Raw genomic sequence first — 19,881 nt, forward strand, 5'->3', positions numbered from 1 at the left:
CATCTTAAAAATCTGAAAATGATAATGTTAAGATATTATAGTTTTTATGAGAACATATTTTAATGCATCACCAGACACAGCAATGTTTACCAAAAGAACTGTGATGGCATTAACAAGAAAAACAGTGTCAGTAGACATGATCTGCACCCCTTGTAAGGTGTCTGCAGCAATCAGACTAACGAGAAATAAATACATGCCCTAATGGCCCCTACATACTATATAAAAGTTATATGAGCAGGAAGCTATGAAATACACTGAGAGAATGAACACATCACACACACACACACACACACACACACACACACACACACACACACACACGCATACAGGTTCTCTTCATTTTACTCAGCTCAAATTCTTGCTCTACAACTATTTCAGGCCTAACACTTCACATAGGAAGATCACCAAACCGTTGCAGGGCTTTCTAAGTGTAAAACCCCCACACAAACAAATCATTATGGTATTTTCCATTTAATTGCAGCAAATTCTCAAGCTCTACCCACTTCCATATACTCATGGTTAATGAGGATTACGAGGTGATAGGTGCTTCCAAAGTCTTCCTATCTTATCTATGGGAGACTTGAAGACCACATGAGGAGCATAAGGAGTCAGTTATTCCCAGTGAAAAAGTGTTCTTGACTCAAGACAAGTCCCCATGGACAGCCTCATACTGCCACCTTCCAGAACCCTGACAGACATCTCACTGGTTTTATTGTAAACTGCACCCCTCTCAGAACCTGGCTCTAGGGTCAGTCAGCTTGGGATTCCTCACTTCCAAGCTCCTCACACAGTATGCCGTTTCTCAAAATATTATGTTTTGTTAAGGGGGGGGTGTCTGTCATGTAATTTCTCATCATGTTATTATTGGACCTTTTGATATTTGAAATATTTCATAAGAAGAAAGCAATGAAAAAATCTCAATTTAGATAGAAATTGACAATTCTGAGAGGCAAGAAACTGTTTAAGGGATATAAAGTTGGAGCAGAGCTGAGCAAATGAAACCTTGAGACAGATAAACAGGGTAGGAGCTCATAGGATGGAGACACCTACCATTTTCAGTGTGATTTCCAAGAGCTCATCCCCTGTCTTCTGGCGAAGGCAGTGAACCATAGCAGCCAATGTGGTGGTTTTACAGCCAGCAGGAGCAGCCGCTTTCTGTAAGAGATCAGGGGTCAAGAGCGAATCTTTTCCCCCCCTCCATGCAGACTGTGGCTTCTTCCACTTCCTAATTTCTAAGGCAACAGATGGCTTCTGTCAGTATTCTAGACCAGAAAATGCAGGAGTTGAGTCCCAGAGTGAGCAGAACAGGAACAGGATCTTGTTATACAATCTCTATGCCTCTGGTGCCTGAAAAAAAAATGGATACAATTTCTATTCCCAGAAACATAAGGAGGACTTAATGTTCTCAAAGTCAAGTGTGGCTGCAGATCCCACATCTGACACATTGTTGTCTTAGATAAGTCATTCAGCCTCTTCTTGTCTTACTTTCTTCACCTACAAATGAGGGTGTTTCTATATGCACAGGAGATGACCATGTCTCCTACACACTACAATGTGGACAGAATGGCTGGAGACCTAGGTAACATGTTACACATGAAGTGTAGTGTGTCCCTTAAAGCAATAGCCCTTCCTGCACAGCCACTCTTCAGACATCACTTGAGCACCTTAGCTGAATCCCACAGCAAGAAAGACCTTGAGCTCCCAGGAGAACAGACTAAGGGGGGGCTGCAGAGCTGTCCAAGGTGACACATCCCTTAGCTATGGGTCTGGCATCTCTCCCATACAGGCAAGGATTAAGAACTGCACTGCTCTGGGAAATGGCCCTGGGGAAGAGGCTCTTGGCCAAGGGAGATAACACCTGGGAGGAAGAGAGTTTATGCTCACAGGGGAAGAGAGTAACTCACTTGCCATTAGAGCTCTGTTCACGTGCTCTTTTTTTAATGAACATTTTTTTTTCATTTATTTTACATGCAACATTTTTTTCATTTATTTTACATGCCAACCACAGTTTCCCTTTCCTTCTCTCTTCCTGTTCACCTCCCTCATCTAACCCTCCCCACCCACTCCTCCTCCATTTCCATTCTGAAAGGGGCAGGCCTCCCATGGGCCTGAACAAAGCATGGCACATCAAGTTGAGGTAGAACTAAGCTCCTAGCCCTGCATCAGGGCTGGGTGAGGTAATTCAGCATGGGTAACAGGTTCTCAAAAGCCAGCTAAGCACCAGGACAGGTCATGATCTCACTGCTAGGAGCCTTACAAACAGACCAAGGTACACAACTGTCACACACATGCAGAGGGCCTAGATTGGTCCCATGGAGGCTGCCTGTTGGTCCAGAGTCCCTGAGCTCCCACATGCTCAGGTCAGCTGTCTCTGTGGGATCTCCTATCACATGCTCTTTTAAACCTAGCCATACACCTGGATTACCTGTTACTCCATGGAGTTAGAAACACTTACAAGAACAAAGACATTGAAACCTCCTGCTGACTCTCCAAAGATGGTCACAGAGCTTGGGTTTCCTCCAAAGTTGTCATTGTTGTTCTGGACCCAGTGCAGGGCAGCCACCTGGTCCAAGTGACCCCAGTTCCCCCAGCTGTGTTCATCCCCTGTGCTCTAGGACAATAGTGAGTTGGAGCAAAGATGGCTGTGCTCTAAACACTAGAGATAAACTAGGCTCTTAGTGAGTTCTCTGAAATAAGACTGGGCTCCACATTACCATGACCATTCACCTGCCACTCATCCCTACAATGATGCTCTGTAGTGGTCCCTACACTCATCATCCAGGTACTATGTACTCAGGAACCTCCCACCATGCACACAACTTGGGTCTAAATGCTAGGGATCATCTGAAAACAAACAGATGAAAACTCTAACTACAGTTGGCTTCTGCTGAAGTCCATAGACCAACAGAAGAAATGAATATAGGAAAAGCTAGAGGAAAAAATAAAATTAGGTCTGAAAGGGGAAATGGCATGGCAGGGTGGGATTGTAGCATGGCATTTCAGATTGCATAGCCAGACAAGACCTCATTAGGTAGTGGCATTTAGTAGAGATCTGAATAAAATGAGCATGTGAGTCTTGCAAGTATCGGAAGAGGGAGCTGCAGTAGGAGAAGCATAGTTACAAAGGCCCCAGGGCCACAGGAACAGAAGTGTGAGTGTAGATGGTGTGAGATGCAGGTGGAATGGGTGCTATGGGCACTGGCAAAGACTTCTGTATCATTATAAGTAACAGGGAAACATTGTGTAGAGGAATGGCAGGACTTAATATGTCTTACAGAGCATGCTGGGCCCTGTGAAGAACTGCTATAGTATTAAAATAGTAGATCTATAACAGTAGATGGTTATAACAGTAACAGTCTAGACGCATGGGACTTTGACTAGGGTTGAAGCAAGGACTTGTGTATTAATCATTTGGGTTTGCAAATGGTTTGCCCACCAAAGGTTCAGTTCCCATGTCCTTGTCTGTGTTGTGGCATTAGTAAGCAGTGAAGGGAACTATGGAAGCTGAGATTCAGTGAAAGGTTATTTGGTCACTGCAGATGCAGCCCTGGAAAGGAATTAATACAGTTCTCTTGTAAACCTGATTGTTCCCCAGAGAATGAGTTAATTTTTAAAGGGACATCACTCCTGTCTTTGGGATACTTGTCCCACCATGTGACCTGTCCGCATGCTTAGCTTCCATTGTTATTTATGTACCATGTTGTGACACAGCCAAAGTCTCCCGACAATGGCTCATTTGTTGAAATCGCACAATCTTGGACTTTCAGCATTCAGATTGAAAGCTAAGTAAATTAGAATTCTATGTAGTCACACATCCCATGCTTTTTGTTACAGGAACAGAAAAGAGACTGACATAGGGACTGATGTGTAAGTAAGAATGTCGGGTAGCTCACCTGAAGAAGCCCAAGATGCCCAGGTGATACTGGATGGTCACTACAACCACATTTTTATGAGCTGAGAGAGGCAGTCCATCATAGGTGGATGCCCCATCCACCAGTCCACCTCCATGGATCCACACCATCACCTGGACAAGGAGAATATAAGTACACAAGTCATGGGTAGCAAAATGGGGAGGGTCATAGAGTTCATTCAGTGTTGACACTGATGTTGAAGCTGTGACTCAGGAAGGCATCAACCAAACCACATCAGTACCCAACACACAGCCACAGGAACTCTTCTCTCCATTCCAGTTTAGGCCCAGCTCAACCCTTTGGCCTACAAAAGGCATCTTACCCCATCCCGTATATAATGTACCGTCATTATACAGATACAGGGAGGTGGGGGCAAGATGTGGAAGAGGATCCCAGAGAATTTCAAGGGGTGAGTGGGTGTGACTACAATCAAAATACAATGTCTCATGTATGAAATTCCCAAACAATAAATAACTACACATTTTAAAAGGGATCACATGAAAGGTGCTTTGAGACTAAAGATAAATGCATGAGCTGTATTACATTACACATTGTACAAAGAGCTCATGTTTCTGTATCAGAAAGCAAGGGTCTTTGTGATATACACAATTCCTTACATTATACAAAGTAGAGTAAAAAAAGTACTCAAATATCTCTATGCATTTTATGCTTTAGCCAAAATTTTCCTTTTTTTCATCTGAATATCAGCACTCCTTTTGAGTAAAAACAACCTAATTTTCTCACTCGGAACCATGCTGTGAAGAGAATCTTCACTATTAGACTGCTGTTTCTAGCTGTGCAATTATTTGGAACACACTTTTTTGTTCATAGGCTCATTTTATTGTAGAATGTGTCTATGTGTAAAGGGTGGGGGTTTGTGGGTAAGCATGGGTACCTAGAGAGGGAGCTAGAGGCCTTTATGAGCCTCCTGACATGGGTGCTGGGCACTGAATTCACATCTTCTGGAAGCACAGTACACACTCTGAACTGCTGAGCCACCACTCCTGCCTCATCTGGATGATTCTTACAAGGCAATGAAATAGCATGAAATTTTAGTCACGCATCATGAACGAACAGGGAGCTAGAATATAATGGTTCACAGACCAGAAGAAGTCTCACCTCAGATATATATTTCAAAAGCTATTGAAGGTCACCGTCAGTGTCACCGGGTCATCAGTACCAGGAAGGAGAGTTAGAGAGCTGAAACAACTTCCAGGACACTCGGCCAACTGGAGACAGAGGAAAATGAAAATCACCCTCCAATCACAAATACTAATTCTCTATTTGGTGTTTCTGTCTTTGCTAAGTTCAGTTATCTAACATAGTCTGTCCTTTCTTCATACACCAGAATTTGATAGCAGGGTCTAAGGAGATTCAAATGTTAAATACAATGACTGTTGGCCTCCCAATTATGAATAACAGAGAACAAAATTTCACCATGCATGGAGATCATGTGGCAAGCTTGTAAACTACAGTTCCAGTTTCAGGAGTTCTGGGGAAGAGTGGCACTCTGCATTTCAATGATGCCTCCAGGAATGGATACTGGTATGATACATCTATAAATCTTCCAATTATCAAAGAGCCATATGGTGTTTCTGGAACATGTCTAGACCAAGGGGTTGTATGTTGTTGGCAAGACAGGACCAGATGGGATGGTCCAGCTTATCTTGGTCCATTGAGGAATTTGTCCTCACTTTGTCTCTTGTACTGAATTTGTTTGAAGGGGAAATGAACTGCTGGGGCTTTGCTGGGGCTGAGAATTTATCCTGAATGGAACCACATGGACTTATTGCAGACACCGAAAAGGTGATCTGTAGTGACTTAGGAATGCTTGAACCCTGCACTGGAGTTTGGTTTGGAATGTCACAGTGGACCTTAAAGCAAAAGAATATATGAGTTCATAGCTCTTTCTGAGAAATGGAGTTTCCATGTGGTGACAGGCTGGTGTGGCTGGACTATTGGATTTAGACACAAACAGGATTCTGCAAAAGCCCGAAAGGCTCAAAAGAACTGAGGGTCTGGAGCCCTGTTTTCTCTTTCTGAGCTGAACTCAAGGTTCAGGTAGCAGTGTGCTCTCCTTCTAGTCCTTGGAACAAAACATTCAGAGGAGGAAAGCAGGGAATTCAGCAGGGGTGTGTGTCTATATCCAAATGTACAGCTATTGGAGTGCATGTCTATGTCAAATGTATACAGTGGTCAGCCTTAGACCCTGTCTTTAGGCACCCTCCTCATTGTTGTTTGAATCAGGGTCTCTTCAGTGGGACCTTGGACTCAGCACCTCTGCTGGGATGATGACCTCTGGGATCTAGGGACCCTTCCATTTCCTTTCACTGCCCAGAGATGACAAGTATGCACAACCATGTCTTTCTTTCTGCTGGGTGCTGGGAATCAAACTTAGGTCCTTAAGTACTTATCAGACTGCACTAGCTTCCTGTCACCTAAAATTCCAAAACATCCTATTCTCACAGTCCTTCTAGGAATCATTTGTGTATATTAAAATGTGTGTTATTTTATATAACCCAACCAAATAACCTTTCTTCTATGAAAACTACTTCAAAACTAATGAGAAAATTGCATTTTGTTTCTAAAATAGCATTCATGTTAGTCTGACTGTCATTATGAATCATTTCTTAATTGTCATATTTATCAAATTTCAAATTCTAGAAAATCAAAGAAATTTCTCTTGTTTGCACACTAGCAGTATCTATCCTGTGTATTGGAACTATACTGAATACATTAAGTGAAATCTGTTTATATTTTTAAAAGGTATCATTCAATTTTCTCTTTACATTCAGCTTTGAGTCTCATGTAAATTGGTCTATACCTGCTCTGGAGGATCAAATTCTTACCACAAGAATCCAAAGTAGTCATTTTCCTAGTCATATTACTTTTAGTGTGAGAGAGCTTGTGTAGTGGATAGCCATCCCAGCATTGGCCTGGAAGTTCCAACCCCCATTGAGGCTTCTGTAATGGTCACACCCACAAGGCAGGGCAGAGGAGGAAGCAGAAGACCAAGGATCGGGAGGAGGTCTCTCTCTTGGTTCCAGGACCCTGGATGCTGGAGGTAGACCAAGCAGAGTTCTCCAGAGAACACCGCCAGACTGTCCTATACCTTTGCCAGACCCTGCAACCTACCCCTTCATTTGTAAGTTAGCCCAAAAAATAAACCTCCCTTTTAACTATGTGGAATAGCCTTAATAATTTCACCCATATCTGGCACTCACTTGGGGCAAATTCCAAAGGCCCAGACGGCTCCCTCCCTCAGCCTCCTCCCCTGTTGGTGGGTACCAAAACCCGCCTGCAAAGTTCCATTTAACTAGGGGACGCCTACACAGTTCCATTCCCGTAAAAGGGAGCAGCTAGTCCGGTCTCAGTTCCCTAGCATAGCCCCTAGACCAGTGAAAACCGCTGTGAGTGAGGCATTCCCACTCCTCCCTGATTGCCAGCTCCCTGTCATCTTGGCTCCTGCCTTCAGCTGCCTCCAGCCAAGGTCGCCAGCAGGCCCTGCTTTGGAGCTATACCAACGCCTCCTGCTGGCTGAAAAGTGCTATTGCACCACCCAAAACCACAGAAAGGTAAGCTTATTTCAAGTAAAAGTACTTGATAATTTCACACCATAAAACTGACTAACAAATTTTGAGTAATTCTTGTAATATGACTGACAACATTACCTCACAAGAATTTAAAAACCTTTATGCCTGTATGATGAATGACATTTTCCTGGAAATATACGACCTCCCTAAGACATATCTGGCCTGTACCATTTTGACATTCATTGTAATAATTCACACAGTGTTCAAACACTGGTTTAATAATAAGAACAAAGATGAGTCGTTATTGGGACTGATACAGGCTTTAAAATATAGCAATGAAGGCTTACAGAAAAATATTCTGTCTATGGAATCTGCTGACCAGGACTTACATAAAAAGATTCTCTTTCTAAAATCTGCTAACCAGGAATTACAGGTTTTAAAAGATAGCAATGAAAGGTTACAGAAAAAAAATTCTCTTTCTGGAATCTGCTAACCAGGATTTACAGGCTTTAAAAGTTAGCAATGAAGGCTTACAGAAAAAGATTCTGTCTATGGAATCTGCTGACCAGGACTTACATAAAAAGATTCTCTTTCTGGAATCTGCTAACCAGGAATTACAGGTTTTAAAAGATAGCAATGAAGGCTTACAGAAAAAGATTCTTTCTCTGGAATCTGCTGGCCAGGACTTACATAACAAGATTCTCTCTCTGGAATCTGCTAACCAGAATTTACAAAACAAGCTTGTACCCAAAATTGCTTTTATTGATAATAAATATGAGTATTTAATGGATAGAACACTAACTCTCCAGAGTGAAGTTGTAGCTACTCAGACAATATATAAGGAAGAAAAATTATCATTACTTGATAAGATAAGGTCCATGGAATCATGTGTTTCAGAAGAACATAAAAACTTCCATGATTCCATGAAAAATCTGGAATCCCTTACAAGAGAGGAGGTTTACTCCCTGGAACAGACCCTAGGTGCTCGTATACAAGCCCTGGAGGAAACTCTCAATAAACATGACAAGGGACCTAATAAGCAGAAAGGCAAGACCATACAGGTTGTAACATCTCCAAATGGCTCTCATACAATGGCTTATCCTGTTATCATCCATGAGAAGCCAACAGATGACACACACCCCGAGCCATATACGACATATACATTACAACCAATTTCAACAAGGGACTTTAAAAATATAAAGGAAGCAGTAGTGACATATGGGATACACTCCACATATGTAAAAGAGATGTTAAATTCGTGGTCTACCTCACATAGAATCATTCCAGATGACTGGCATCAGTTAATTTCAGCTGTTCTAGAATATAGCCAGCAGTTACAGTGGAAAAGCTGGTTGAGAGAAGAGGCAAGAAATTTATAACAACAAGGTAAACTCAGAGGTTTTGAGATCTCCCAAGATCAAATACTTGGTGAGGGATGTTTCACTGACAGGAATGTACAAGCCATTTATGATGAGCATACAATATCCCTATACCGTACAGCAGGTCTAAATGCTTGGGAAAAAATTCCAGAACCTGGAAAAGCAACTGAGATATACACAAAGATATTTCAGGGACCACATGAATCCTTCACTGATTTTTTACAAAGGCTGAACACAGCTATAACAAAAGCTGTATCAGACAAGGAATTAAGAAAAGTATTAACTGAGTCCTTGGCATTCGACAATGCTAATGCAGAAAGCAAAAGAATATTTACACCATTAAAGATCAGATCAGCTCCTTTGGAAGAATGGATTCAGTACACTAATAGTGTTGACTCTCTTAACTACAGTAATGAGGCTTGGATAGGAGAGACAAATCCCAGAGGTGAAAGAAGGCCCTGTGGTACCAAATGTTTTAAATGTGGTACACCAGGTCATATAAGTAAAAACTGTACATGGGGTAATCCTAGAAGTAATACTCCTTCTAGGAAGAGCCTAAACAGAAGACCCCAATCACCTCCTGGATTATATAGAAGATGTGGGAAAGGTCGACATTGGACCAGTGAGTGCAGATCAAAAATAGATATACGAGGCAACCCTTTAGTAGCGGGAAATACCTCAGGGGGCCTCTTGCAGGCCCCAAAATCAAATGTGGTAAGAACATTCCCAGCCACTGTGGAAGACATTCCTCTCCAGGACAACCGAATAAACCAATGCCTAATGTAAAAACCAATACTGCAATGGATGATAAAACAGCTCTGATAGATGAATCACAGTTTAGAAAGAACACAATAAAACAAATATTTTGGCAGACTTCCATAAATGAACAAAGACCAAAGCTTAGAATTCAAATTAATGGCTTGGTTCTGGAGGGCCTGGTAGACACAGATGCAGATGTGACTGTTATTACACCAAAATCATGGCATCCAAATTGGCCTCTTCAAGAGGTAGATGTCCAATTTTTAGGAATTGGCACCCTATCTCAGATAAAACAGAGTTTGAGATGGGTTGAATGCATAGGGCCAGAAGGACAGAGAGGAAGATTGAAGCCATATGTAGCAAATGTAACAGTAAATGTATGAGGCCAAGATCTGTTACAACAGTGGAATACCCAGATTAAAATTCCTACAATGTCAGAAAAGGAATACAGGCCAATGCATGTTTCTAGGAATAATATCATAACATGCTATAAAAAACAGTCACCAACCATTCAGGCTGTACACAAACAGAGCACAACTGCTATTGAACTCTCAGAAGTACCAACTGCCTTACCTTTAAAATGGCTAACTAATAAACCTGTCTGGGTTGGACAGTGGCTTTTGACAAAAGAGAAGCTACAAGCTTTAGAACAGCTGGTTCAAGAGCAGTTAAATGCTCAACACATTGAAGAATCTACCAGCCCTTGGAATTCTCCTGTATTTGTTATTTAAAAAAAAAAAAGTCTGATAACTGGAAAATGCTGACAGATCTGAGAGCTATTAACAAAGTAATTCAGCCAATGGGCTCCCTACAGACTGGGATGCCCTTGCCCTCTCTGCTACCCAAAGAATGGCCTATAATAGTCATTGACTTAAAAGTCTGTTTCTTTACCATACCCTTACAAGAAAATGATAGAGAAAAATTTGCCTTCACAGTTCCTAATTATAACAATACTCAGCCAGTCAAGAGATATCAATGGAAGGTCCTCCCACAGGGAATGTTAAACAGCCCTACCTTATGCCAATACTTTGTGCAAAAACCGTTGGAGATAATTCGTGTAAAGTTTCCACAATCCATAATTTATCACTATATGGATGATATCCTATTAGGTGATCCAAAGTTAGACACATTAGAAAGCATGTTTGAAGAAGTAAAAAAAGTTTTGCCTCGCTGGGGACTGCAAATTGTTCCTGAAAAAATACAAAGAGGAGATTCTATTAATTACTTAGGATAAAAGATAGAGTTACAAAAAATTAGACCCCAAAAGGTACAACTGAGGAGAGATCAATTAAAGACTCTTAATGATTTTCAAAAGTTGTTAGGGAGCATTTACAACTTATGGTGTATCATGGGAATACCCAAACATGGACTACAAAATTTGGCTAATACTCTAGAAGGGGACAAAGAATTAAATAGTCCAAGAGAATTATCAGCCAAAGCTGAGAAGGAATTGGCTCTAGTAGAAAAGACAATTCGAGAAGCACATGTGGATCATGTGGATCCAGAACTTAAATGCATTCTTGTCATATTCCCCTCCAGACATTCCCCCACAGGTATTTTGATGTAGAGGGAATATATTATATTGGAATGGATATTCCTACCACATAAACCAAATAAGAAATTAAAGACTTATATAGAAAAGATCTCTGATTTGATTCAAAAGGGTAAATTAAGACTTCGTCAGTTGACAGGAATGGACCCAGCAGAAATTGTAGTACCTTTAACTAATGAGAAAATTTCATCACTATGGAAAGATAATGAATACTGGCAGAGAGCCTGCAGTAACTTTTTGGGAGAGATTAACAACCATTATCCCAAAAGCAAGAGAATAGAATTCATAAAGAAGACTGAATGGGTCCTTCCTCACATTGTACAACACAAGCCAATTTCTGGAGTCCTCACATTCTATACTGATGCAAATAAATCAGGGAAAGCAGGATACAAATCAAGAGACTTAAGTAAAGTGGTACAAAGTCCATACAGCTCTGTACAAAAGGCAGAACTGTCTGCCATTCTTATGGTACTGATGGACTTCACAGAACCCCTCAATATAGTCACTGACTCTCAATATGCAGAGAGAGTTGTTTTACACATTGAAACTGCTGAATTTATTCCTGATAATACAGAATTAACTTCATTATTCATACAATTGCAGGACATCATCAGAAAAAGGGAACATCCTATATATATATATATATATATATATATATATATATATATATATATATATATATATAAATAACACATATCAGACACCATACAGGTCTGCCAGGACCTCTAGCACAAGGTAATGATGAGATCGATCAGTTGCCAATAGGTAATGTGCTAGAAGCCTCAGAATTTCATAAGAAACATCATGTAAATAGCAAAGGTTTGAAGAAGGATTTCTCCATTACTTGGCAACAAGCTAAGGATATTGTGAAAAAATGTCCTACTTGTTCCTTCTGTAACCAAACTCCATTACCTGCAGAAATCAATCCAAAAGGTATACAAAGAAATGAAATTTGGCAGATGGATGTGTTTCATTTTGCAGAATTTGCAAGATTAAAGTATGTACACCATACCATTGACACCTATTCAGGATTTCAGTGGGCAACTCCTATGAGTTCTGAAAAGGCTGATTCTATGATTACACACCTATTAGAAGGTATGGCCATCATGGGAATACCTGTACAAATTAAGACAGACAATGACCCAGCATATGTCACCAATACAATGAGACATTTCTTTGCTTATTACAATATAAAGCATGTTACAGGTATACAACACAATCCCACAGACCAAGCAGTCATAGAAAGATCCAATCGAACTTTAAAGGATATGCTAAATAAACAGCAACACGTAACAATGACTCCTAGAAATAGATTGCATAGTGCTTTATTAACCTTGAATTTTCTCAATGCTGATGAGAAAGGAACAACAGCTGCGGAGAGACAGACAAAACTCCTGAGCTAAACCAACCAGTTTATTTCAAAGATGTGTTGACCTCAGAATGGAAACCTGGATATGCCCTATGTTGGAGAAGGGCTATTGCTTTTGTTTCCACAGGAGAAGAAAAGCTATGGATACCAACAAAATCAATAAAAATTCAATTCGAACAGGAGAAACCCCTTGATGAGGAGAAGTAAAAGATCATCCACCAATGTGACATCTCTTCAGGTTGTAAGAAAAATTTAACAATCAAAGGTTGGGGTAGGGTTCTGTTTTTGTCTTTCCAGGATAATGGAAATACCCATCTTCCAGAAATCATAGGCCTTGGATATCTGGATGTTTACAGCAGAAAGAAAGAATCTATTGGTACCAGTCTACACAGGGTAAGATATCACTGTCTAACATCTATATCTCTATCAATCTAGAATAGTTGTGGTTCCAATTTAATTATAAACCAAGCTGGCTTTGGAGATGGAATTGGCTCACTCCTTCTCTAAACCCAAGCATATTGATAAAAGAAAAGGTTGAGAGATTCTTCAGTCCCATATCAGAAGAGCCCTCTGGTGTGAGACAGAAGGAAACCAATTATAAGGGACCATTATCTTCAAGATTCTAATTCTCTCCATGCTTACTCTTGATTTCTTAGAATCCTTTCTTACATGTCATGACATCTTTATATCCAAACCTTCCATTCTGATAAAAAATAAGCTTTTTCCAATAGCAATCTTTGAAGTCTCCAGAAGGAAGATGGGGCCCCAACAACAACTCTACCCAATCCAGAATGATGCAATGGTAATCATCATCATACTACACTTCTTGCCAGAATTTCAGACAATCTTACCCATTCCTCTGAGAGTTGCTGCTGAATCTACAATTAGTCTAACTGAGATTTAACTATCTGATCACAATACCCAACAGAGATACCATTGCCCCTAAACAGCAGGAAGTAATTCTAAGAAAACGACGCCCCTTATCCCTAAGGTTTCATATTTCTCAGGGTTATGGATAATAGTTCTAGGGTTGGGGGTGGAAGAAACTGTTAAACTCAGTACTCTCCTTAAGGAAAGAAAATACGTTCCCAAAAAAAGGGGAAAAGGAGAAATGGAATGTATGGTATAAGATATTATGGTAGACTATCATATACATTAGTAAACAAATTTAGTAATATAGCAGCCTTTGCACTGTTATGAATTCTTATATGTTGATACAAATATAAACTTTTTACATTCCTATTTAAGATAATTTGTATATTGATACAAATACAGAACTATGTTTGTTATATTGTACACATATTTTTACTCTTATTTGAAATATTTTTGTATTGATACAAATGTGAATTTAAATCTGTCTTACTGTATGTATGTTCTACTTCTGTTTAAGATATTCTGTATACTGATATATATTTAGGATTATTATCATATTGCATATTGCACTATACATTCCTACCTCTGTTAAAGATATTTTGTGTATTGTCACAATTTAAAGTCATTGTCCTTTTACTGTACATTTCCTTACAGACTGTTTGCCCTATTTATAGGAAGCTTAGTCCTTAGGTTGTTTAGGTAGATAAGACTTACAGAGTTATTGTCACCTATGCTTGTCATCTCTATAATTATGTTAGTTAGGTTATCCAGATTTATAAATACATAGGTCAGATGGACAGGTAATCTTCAAACACTTGATGGACCTAGAGAACATGGTATTTAAATAACTTAGAATTCTGTTGACGTGAGACACAATTGCTCCTGGCAGCACCAATTTGATCCCGAGAGAATGTTGGGCTTCTAAGACATTTCCATTTGGAAGTTTGTCTTCTTGGCACAAAATGGCCTACTGGGCAAAGAACTGCCCTTGCCTCAACTGCTGACAGTACAAATGCTGTCCTTTCTGGACAAGCGGGACACAAGGAAAGCGACCACTATACTTTGCCAAGAGAGGGTAAGATGGTCTTTCAGAATTCCTGCTTCTGAAAATGGTTTGTCAGATACTCTAGGCATGTAGCCAATTTGAATGTACCAATGATGCTGAGAAACATTAGGTGACTGTCCAGGCTGCCAGCTGTCTCTGTCTACTCTTGCAAGACTCCTGAAAGTTGCTTGCATCCTTCTCCCATTTCTCAGGTATTATTATATTCCTTCTCAGGTCTTTGATGAGGTTGGAGATTAGCAGTTATAGCTACAACTTAGTATATATACATATATAATATCTTAGATAGAATATATTCAGTATTAGACTCAGGTTCTTTAGGATAGGATACCTTTTGGAATGATCTTTGTAACATGCCACCTACCCATGCCCTAGACTTCCCTGGATTTTACTATGTGTTTTTTTGCCTGATATTGTTTGCACTTATTGTAATTCCAACTTATCTAGGTCATTATCCCTCATTACTCCTGGACAATATTTGATAACCATCTCTTTGTATATAGTCTTGTATTAGGTTAGAACTTTCTTATTTAGACAAAAGGGGGAGATGTATTGGATAGCCATCCCAGCATTGGCCTGGAAGTTCCAACCCCCATTGAGGCTTCGGTAATGGTCACACCTACAAGGCAGGGCAGAGGAGGAAGCAGAAGACCAAGGATCCGGAGGAGGTCTCTCTCTTGGTTCCAGGACCCTGGATGCTGGAGGTAGACCAAGCAGAGTGCTCCAGAGAATACCGCCGGACTGTGCTATACCTTTGCCAGACCCTGCAACCTACCCCTTCATTTGTAAGTTACCCCACAAAATAAACCTCCCTTTTAACTACGTGGAGTGGCCTTAATAATTTTACCCATAAGCTTGGAAGATTGAGATGAGCATCTCAGATGCAAAGCGGCCTCCACCAAAATCTGACATCATTGAGCGTGAACTCTAGCCTTGTCTGTGGTACAAGGCTGCAGCCTCCCTCACCCCCTCCCAGTGGCACAGAAGAGCCTGATGTTGGATCCTACAAGTCTGGACCAGTGGTCCCCATGCTTCCTGGCAGCCTGGTGTGTTTTGTCAGATCAGCAGGAGTGTAAATATTTAGGTAGAGACAATCTTCAGAAAACTGGAGAGGAATGCTCTCCTTTCTGTTGGTGAAGAGCTCTGAGAGCATCTGCCCTGCCACTGGGTCTTGGGAGCACCTGGGAAGGAGAGACAACACCCAAGTTATAGCAGATCGAAGCTGGATATGTTATCTGGGGCCTGTCATTGCTTGCTTTGTGAATTTGAGCTTACTAGTGGAGAATCAGTGCCTAAGACAGTCTCCGTGGCTCCTGAAGGTAACCCCATGGTTCTAGAAATGCCTCCTAACTTTGAACAGGGAGAATGAGTTGGCACTTCTTCCTATCTCAGAGTTTGGGGATGTTCTGGACGCAGGAATGATGTGCTTATGTGCCTGACTTCTCTAAGAGAAAAGAGAGTTCCTGCAGTGTCTAGACAGAATTTTTCCTTTTTCTAGGCTTTGTAGAATGACCTGCAGGGTGTCCGTGCTCTTCAATCAGGTAAACACTCTCTAGTCCTTAATACACTTCCATCAATCAGAAGAACAGGGTGACACAGGTGTCCCCTGACACAGTGGGAAGGGTGCAGCCAGCACAGATGACTTCCACATCTCCATCCTGAGAAAGTTTCCCAAGACCACCATTAACAATATTCATCACAACAGGAAGAGAAATTCAGAGTTGAAAATGAGTACAGAGATCAACTTCACTGGTATTTAGAGACATGCAAAGTCACATTTTTTTTATTGTTGTGTTACTGTGTTTGTTCAATAGACAAAAATCATTCTTTCAGAAAATTTAATATTTAGTAATGGTCTACTGGATGTTTTTTTTCATATTTCTATGGAAAGAAATAGACACACACATAAATGGGAATTTCTAGAAGTAAATGTAATGAAAATTACATAGATACTCTGGCTCAGAAATGTTATTTCTTGGAACTTGTCCTAGGACATTCATGATTGTGTGTAATGATTTATCTATTACACACACACAACACACACACACACACACACACACACACACACATTGTTTTTTCAAAGCAGGGTTTCTCTGTGTAGCTTTGTGTCTTTCCTGGATTTCGCTCTGTAGACCAGGCTGGCCTTGAACTTACAAAGATCTGCCGGCCTCTGTATTGGGATTAATGGCGTGTGCTGCCACCACCGCCTGGCTTATCTATTATATTTTTATTACAGCACCCTTTATGATGTTGAGATTTTAAACAAACAAACAAAAATAAACCCTCAATGTCCCCAAATAAGACACTGGATCAGTAAGTTACAGTTACATGCCCAATTAAATACAAATATTAATAAACTTTAGGTTCACAGTCAATTGTATAGGGTGGCATTGTATATCTGATCCATTTTAAAGTGGAAGGTATGCAACAGATAAAAACTGGACATGAGTCAAAATGAACAGCTAGTCTAACTATTTAAATGTACATGATTTCAAGTTTTGCCTTTGTTTTCCTAGGCTTTTCTGAAATATGTACATATTTTTACATTTGCAATAAGAATACAAAAAGAGCAAATATTTTAAAAAGAAAAGCAAGGGAAGGCGGGAAGACATCTAGAGGTAGGATCCTAGCTCCTTGAAGCATTGTTAAGGAGGCAATAGCTAAACTGACACTTGTAGGCACCCTGGGTGCCCTGGAGGTGGCTCTGGGACCATCTGCATCCTTTAGGCTTCTATGCTCTACTGACTAGGCTGACAGGTCAATCCAGACATTGCTCAGGTTGTGTCCTAGAAACTAGACACTTACTCATTACACCATTTACTCACTCCTACTCCCAAGCAATGCCGTGGTTCAAGATGGGAGAATTAATAACATGAGGAAGCATTTCCCCTGCCTGATACAGTGGGCATTTATAAAATATTTAGCACACTTTATAATGATCTACAACTGTTTTGTTAATTTATATTCAATGTCCACTAGAGTAGGAATCTTTTTTTTGGTCTGTAATGGGGTTTTAGAACCTAGAATATATCTCGCTCACTAAGAATCTGCCAAATAAAGGGATTCAGAAGACTGACAGCATCGGAAAGCTAAGCTTAGACATACTAGTGATCTTAAGGATGCCATGAGAAAGGACAGCCAAAGAACCTCCAAAGAAGTTGAGTTCATATAGGAAACAAGAACCTCCAAAGATGCCATTGATTGAGATCTTACATACACACAGGTCCTATAAGGCAAACAAACAAACAAACAAACAAATAAAGCTCTGACAAAACATTATGAGACAAAAAAAAAAAAAAACCTCCAAAGACGCCATTGAGTCCAATTGCTGCTGACCATCTACTACAGGGCCTAGGGCCTACCCTTAAGTCTGGTTTATTTCCCCAGTGAGACTCTTTTGGAGAAAATTAAGTTTTCATTTGTAAATAGTTATTAATTGGAGATAGTTTCTGGCTTAAGGATGGCGGTGTGTGTCCTCTCCTCTCAGCTCTAGGACCCCATCTGATGCAGATCTGTGTGGGCCCCGTTCACGCTGCCACAATCTCCGTGACTTCATAGGTGTGTCAGTTATTCTGTGGTGAAAGCCTTGTTTCCTTGGTGTCCTCCATCTCCTCTATCTCTTACATTCTTTCCGCCTTTCCTTCCACAAATACCCTGAGCCCTGAGGTTTTTTATGGAGACATCCCATTTAGGGCTGAGTGTTCCATGGTCTCTCATTCTCTGCATGTCTGGCTGTGGGTCTCCATATTTGTTCTCATCTGCTGCAGTGGGAAGCTTCTCTGGTGATGACTGAGCAAGGCACTGGTCTATGAGTATAGCAGAATGCCATTAGGGGTCATTTTGTTGCTACATTCCTTTTGTAGACCAGTAGTATTTGGTTTTACCCTAAGTCCCTGGGCTGTCTAGTCTTTGGTTCTTGGACATCCAAGCAGTGAGGGTTACAGGTTCCATCTTATGGAGTGGGCCTCAAATCAAACCAGATCTGGTTAGTCACTCCCACAAGCTTCTTGCCACTTCACCAAAATGTCCTGCAGGCCGACTGATCACCACTATAGATGGAAGAGTTTGTAGCTGGGCTGGTGTTTACTTTTCTCCTTTGAGAGTGTGCAGAGTATCTTCCAGTACCGGGAACACTAGTCAGAAGGGGTGAGAGCTCTATGTGGACACCAGCTAACTTCTCCACGTCCTGTGAGTTACGGGACATTGCCTTCAGCAACAGCACTGTGCTACCTGTTTGTGGAGAGGAACCAATGCCTGGGTTGCTTTGCAGTTCACATGGGACCCCTCTAGACAACAACTCACTTAGATGTAACCTTCCTGGAGCTGGAGTCTTCATTGGGTTATGGGAGATGTCTAGCTGAGGCTCTGTCTTCCCTGTGATTTGGCCTGTATATATGCATCTATTTTAAGAAGCTTCTGCTCTATTAGGCTTCCATACTGCTCCTCAAATGGAGTCATATTATGGCTTCCAGTTTTGTTTTTATGGATTTCCTGCATGTGTGAACGTGTGTTTCTCTTTATCTATAGATGTTACTCAGGCTTTTTCTTTGCTTTTTTCTTCGGTTTGTTTGTTTGTTTTATCCTGTTCCGGTTTGTTTCTGTTTTATCTCGATGAACTTTATTATTATTCCTTAGTTGTCAGTTTGTTTTCTAACAAGAGACAGAAAGGGTATGCAGCCAATAGAAAAAGGAGGTGAAGGGGAACTGGGAGGAACAGGGGAAATAAATAGAATAGGGAAAATCATAATCAGGATATAGTGTATAAAAATCTATTTTCAGTAATAGGAAAAATGATTAAATTAAAATTTAAAAAGAAAGTATAGCCAATTAGAAGATCCCTTTGACTCATTCCTATACCACACTGAGACAGATACCTTCACTTAAAGAGACCCAGGCCCACCCAGCAGCTTACATAGGAGGGTAGGAGGTGGCATTCATCACAAAGCTCCAGGGCTCTGCAGGCTGTGGAGGAGCAAACCTCAGAGGCCCAAGAGGAGGCTTAGCAAAGGGGAGGCCCAGGAAGATGGCCACAGGCTGTGCGAATCCGTCTAAGCTGATGTGTACTTCCCTAGGACCTTGCCTTGAGCAGTGTTCACCATGGGTGGTGAGGACGGGTGTCCTGGTGTACATGGAGAAGAAAAAGAATACATCAGAGACACAAGACAAGACCTGCATTCCAGGTTGGCTTTGTCACTTTCTAGGCATGTGACCTTGAGTAAGTTACTTCAATCCTATAAAATTCACTTAACCTCATGTAAAATAAGGATACAGACAATTTTTTCCTAACAAGGAAAGGATAGAAGGGAGACTGGATTTGTTGGATAAAAGCATCCAGCCAAATTCATTGGAAAAACTGGAAATGAACCAGAACTTTGTTTTCTGTCTTAGAAACCTGTGGAAACATTCACTTATGAGGATCTCAGTGTGGAGCTACTTGCTGGG

General features: G+C 40.8%; 1 protein-coding gene across 1 annotated transcript in view; it reads right to left on the reverse strand.

Moving 5' to 3' along the window:
* Positions 1 to 19,881, reverse strand: part of LOC118584162 (liver carboxylesterase 1-like) — a 49,159-nt gene that overhangs the window by 25,489 nt on the left and 3,789 nt on the right. The window contains 7 exon segments of the mRNA XM_036188192.1: positions 1,051 to 1,151; positions 1,750 to 1,858; positions 2,456 to 2,609; positions 3,894 to 4,025; positions 15,477 to 15,620; positions 19,352 to 19,500; positions 19,503 to 19,561. Of these exon segments, the coding sequence (XP_036044085.1) occupies positions 1,051 to 1,151; positions 1,750 to 1,858; positions 2,456 to 2,609; positions 3,894 to 4,025; positions 15,477 to 15,620; positions 19,352 to 19,500; positions 19,503 to 19,561 (848 nt within the window).

The sequence above is a fragment of the Onychomys torridus genome, chromosome 5, assembly GCF_903995425.1.
Source record: "Onychomys torridus chromosome 5, mOncTor1.1, whole genome shotgun sequence".
NCBI lineage: Eukaryota > Metazoa > Chordata > Mammalia > Rodentia > Cricetidae > Onychomys > Onychomys torridus.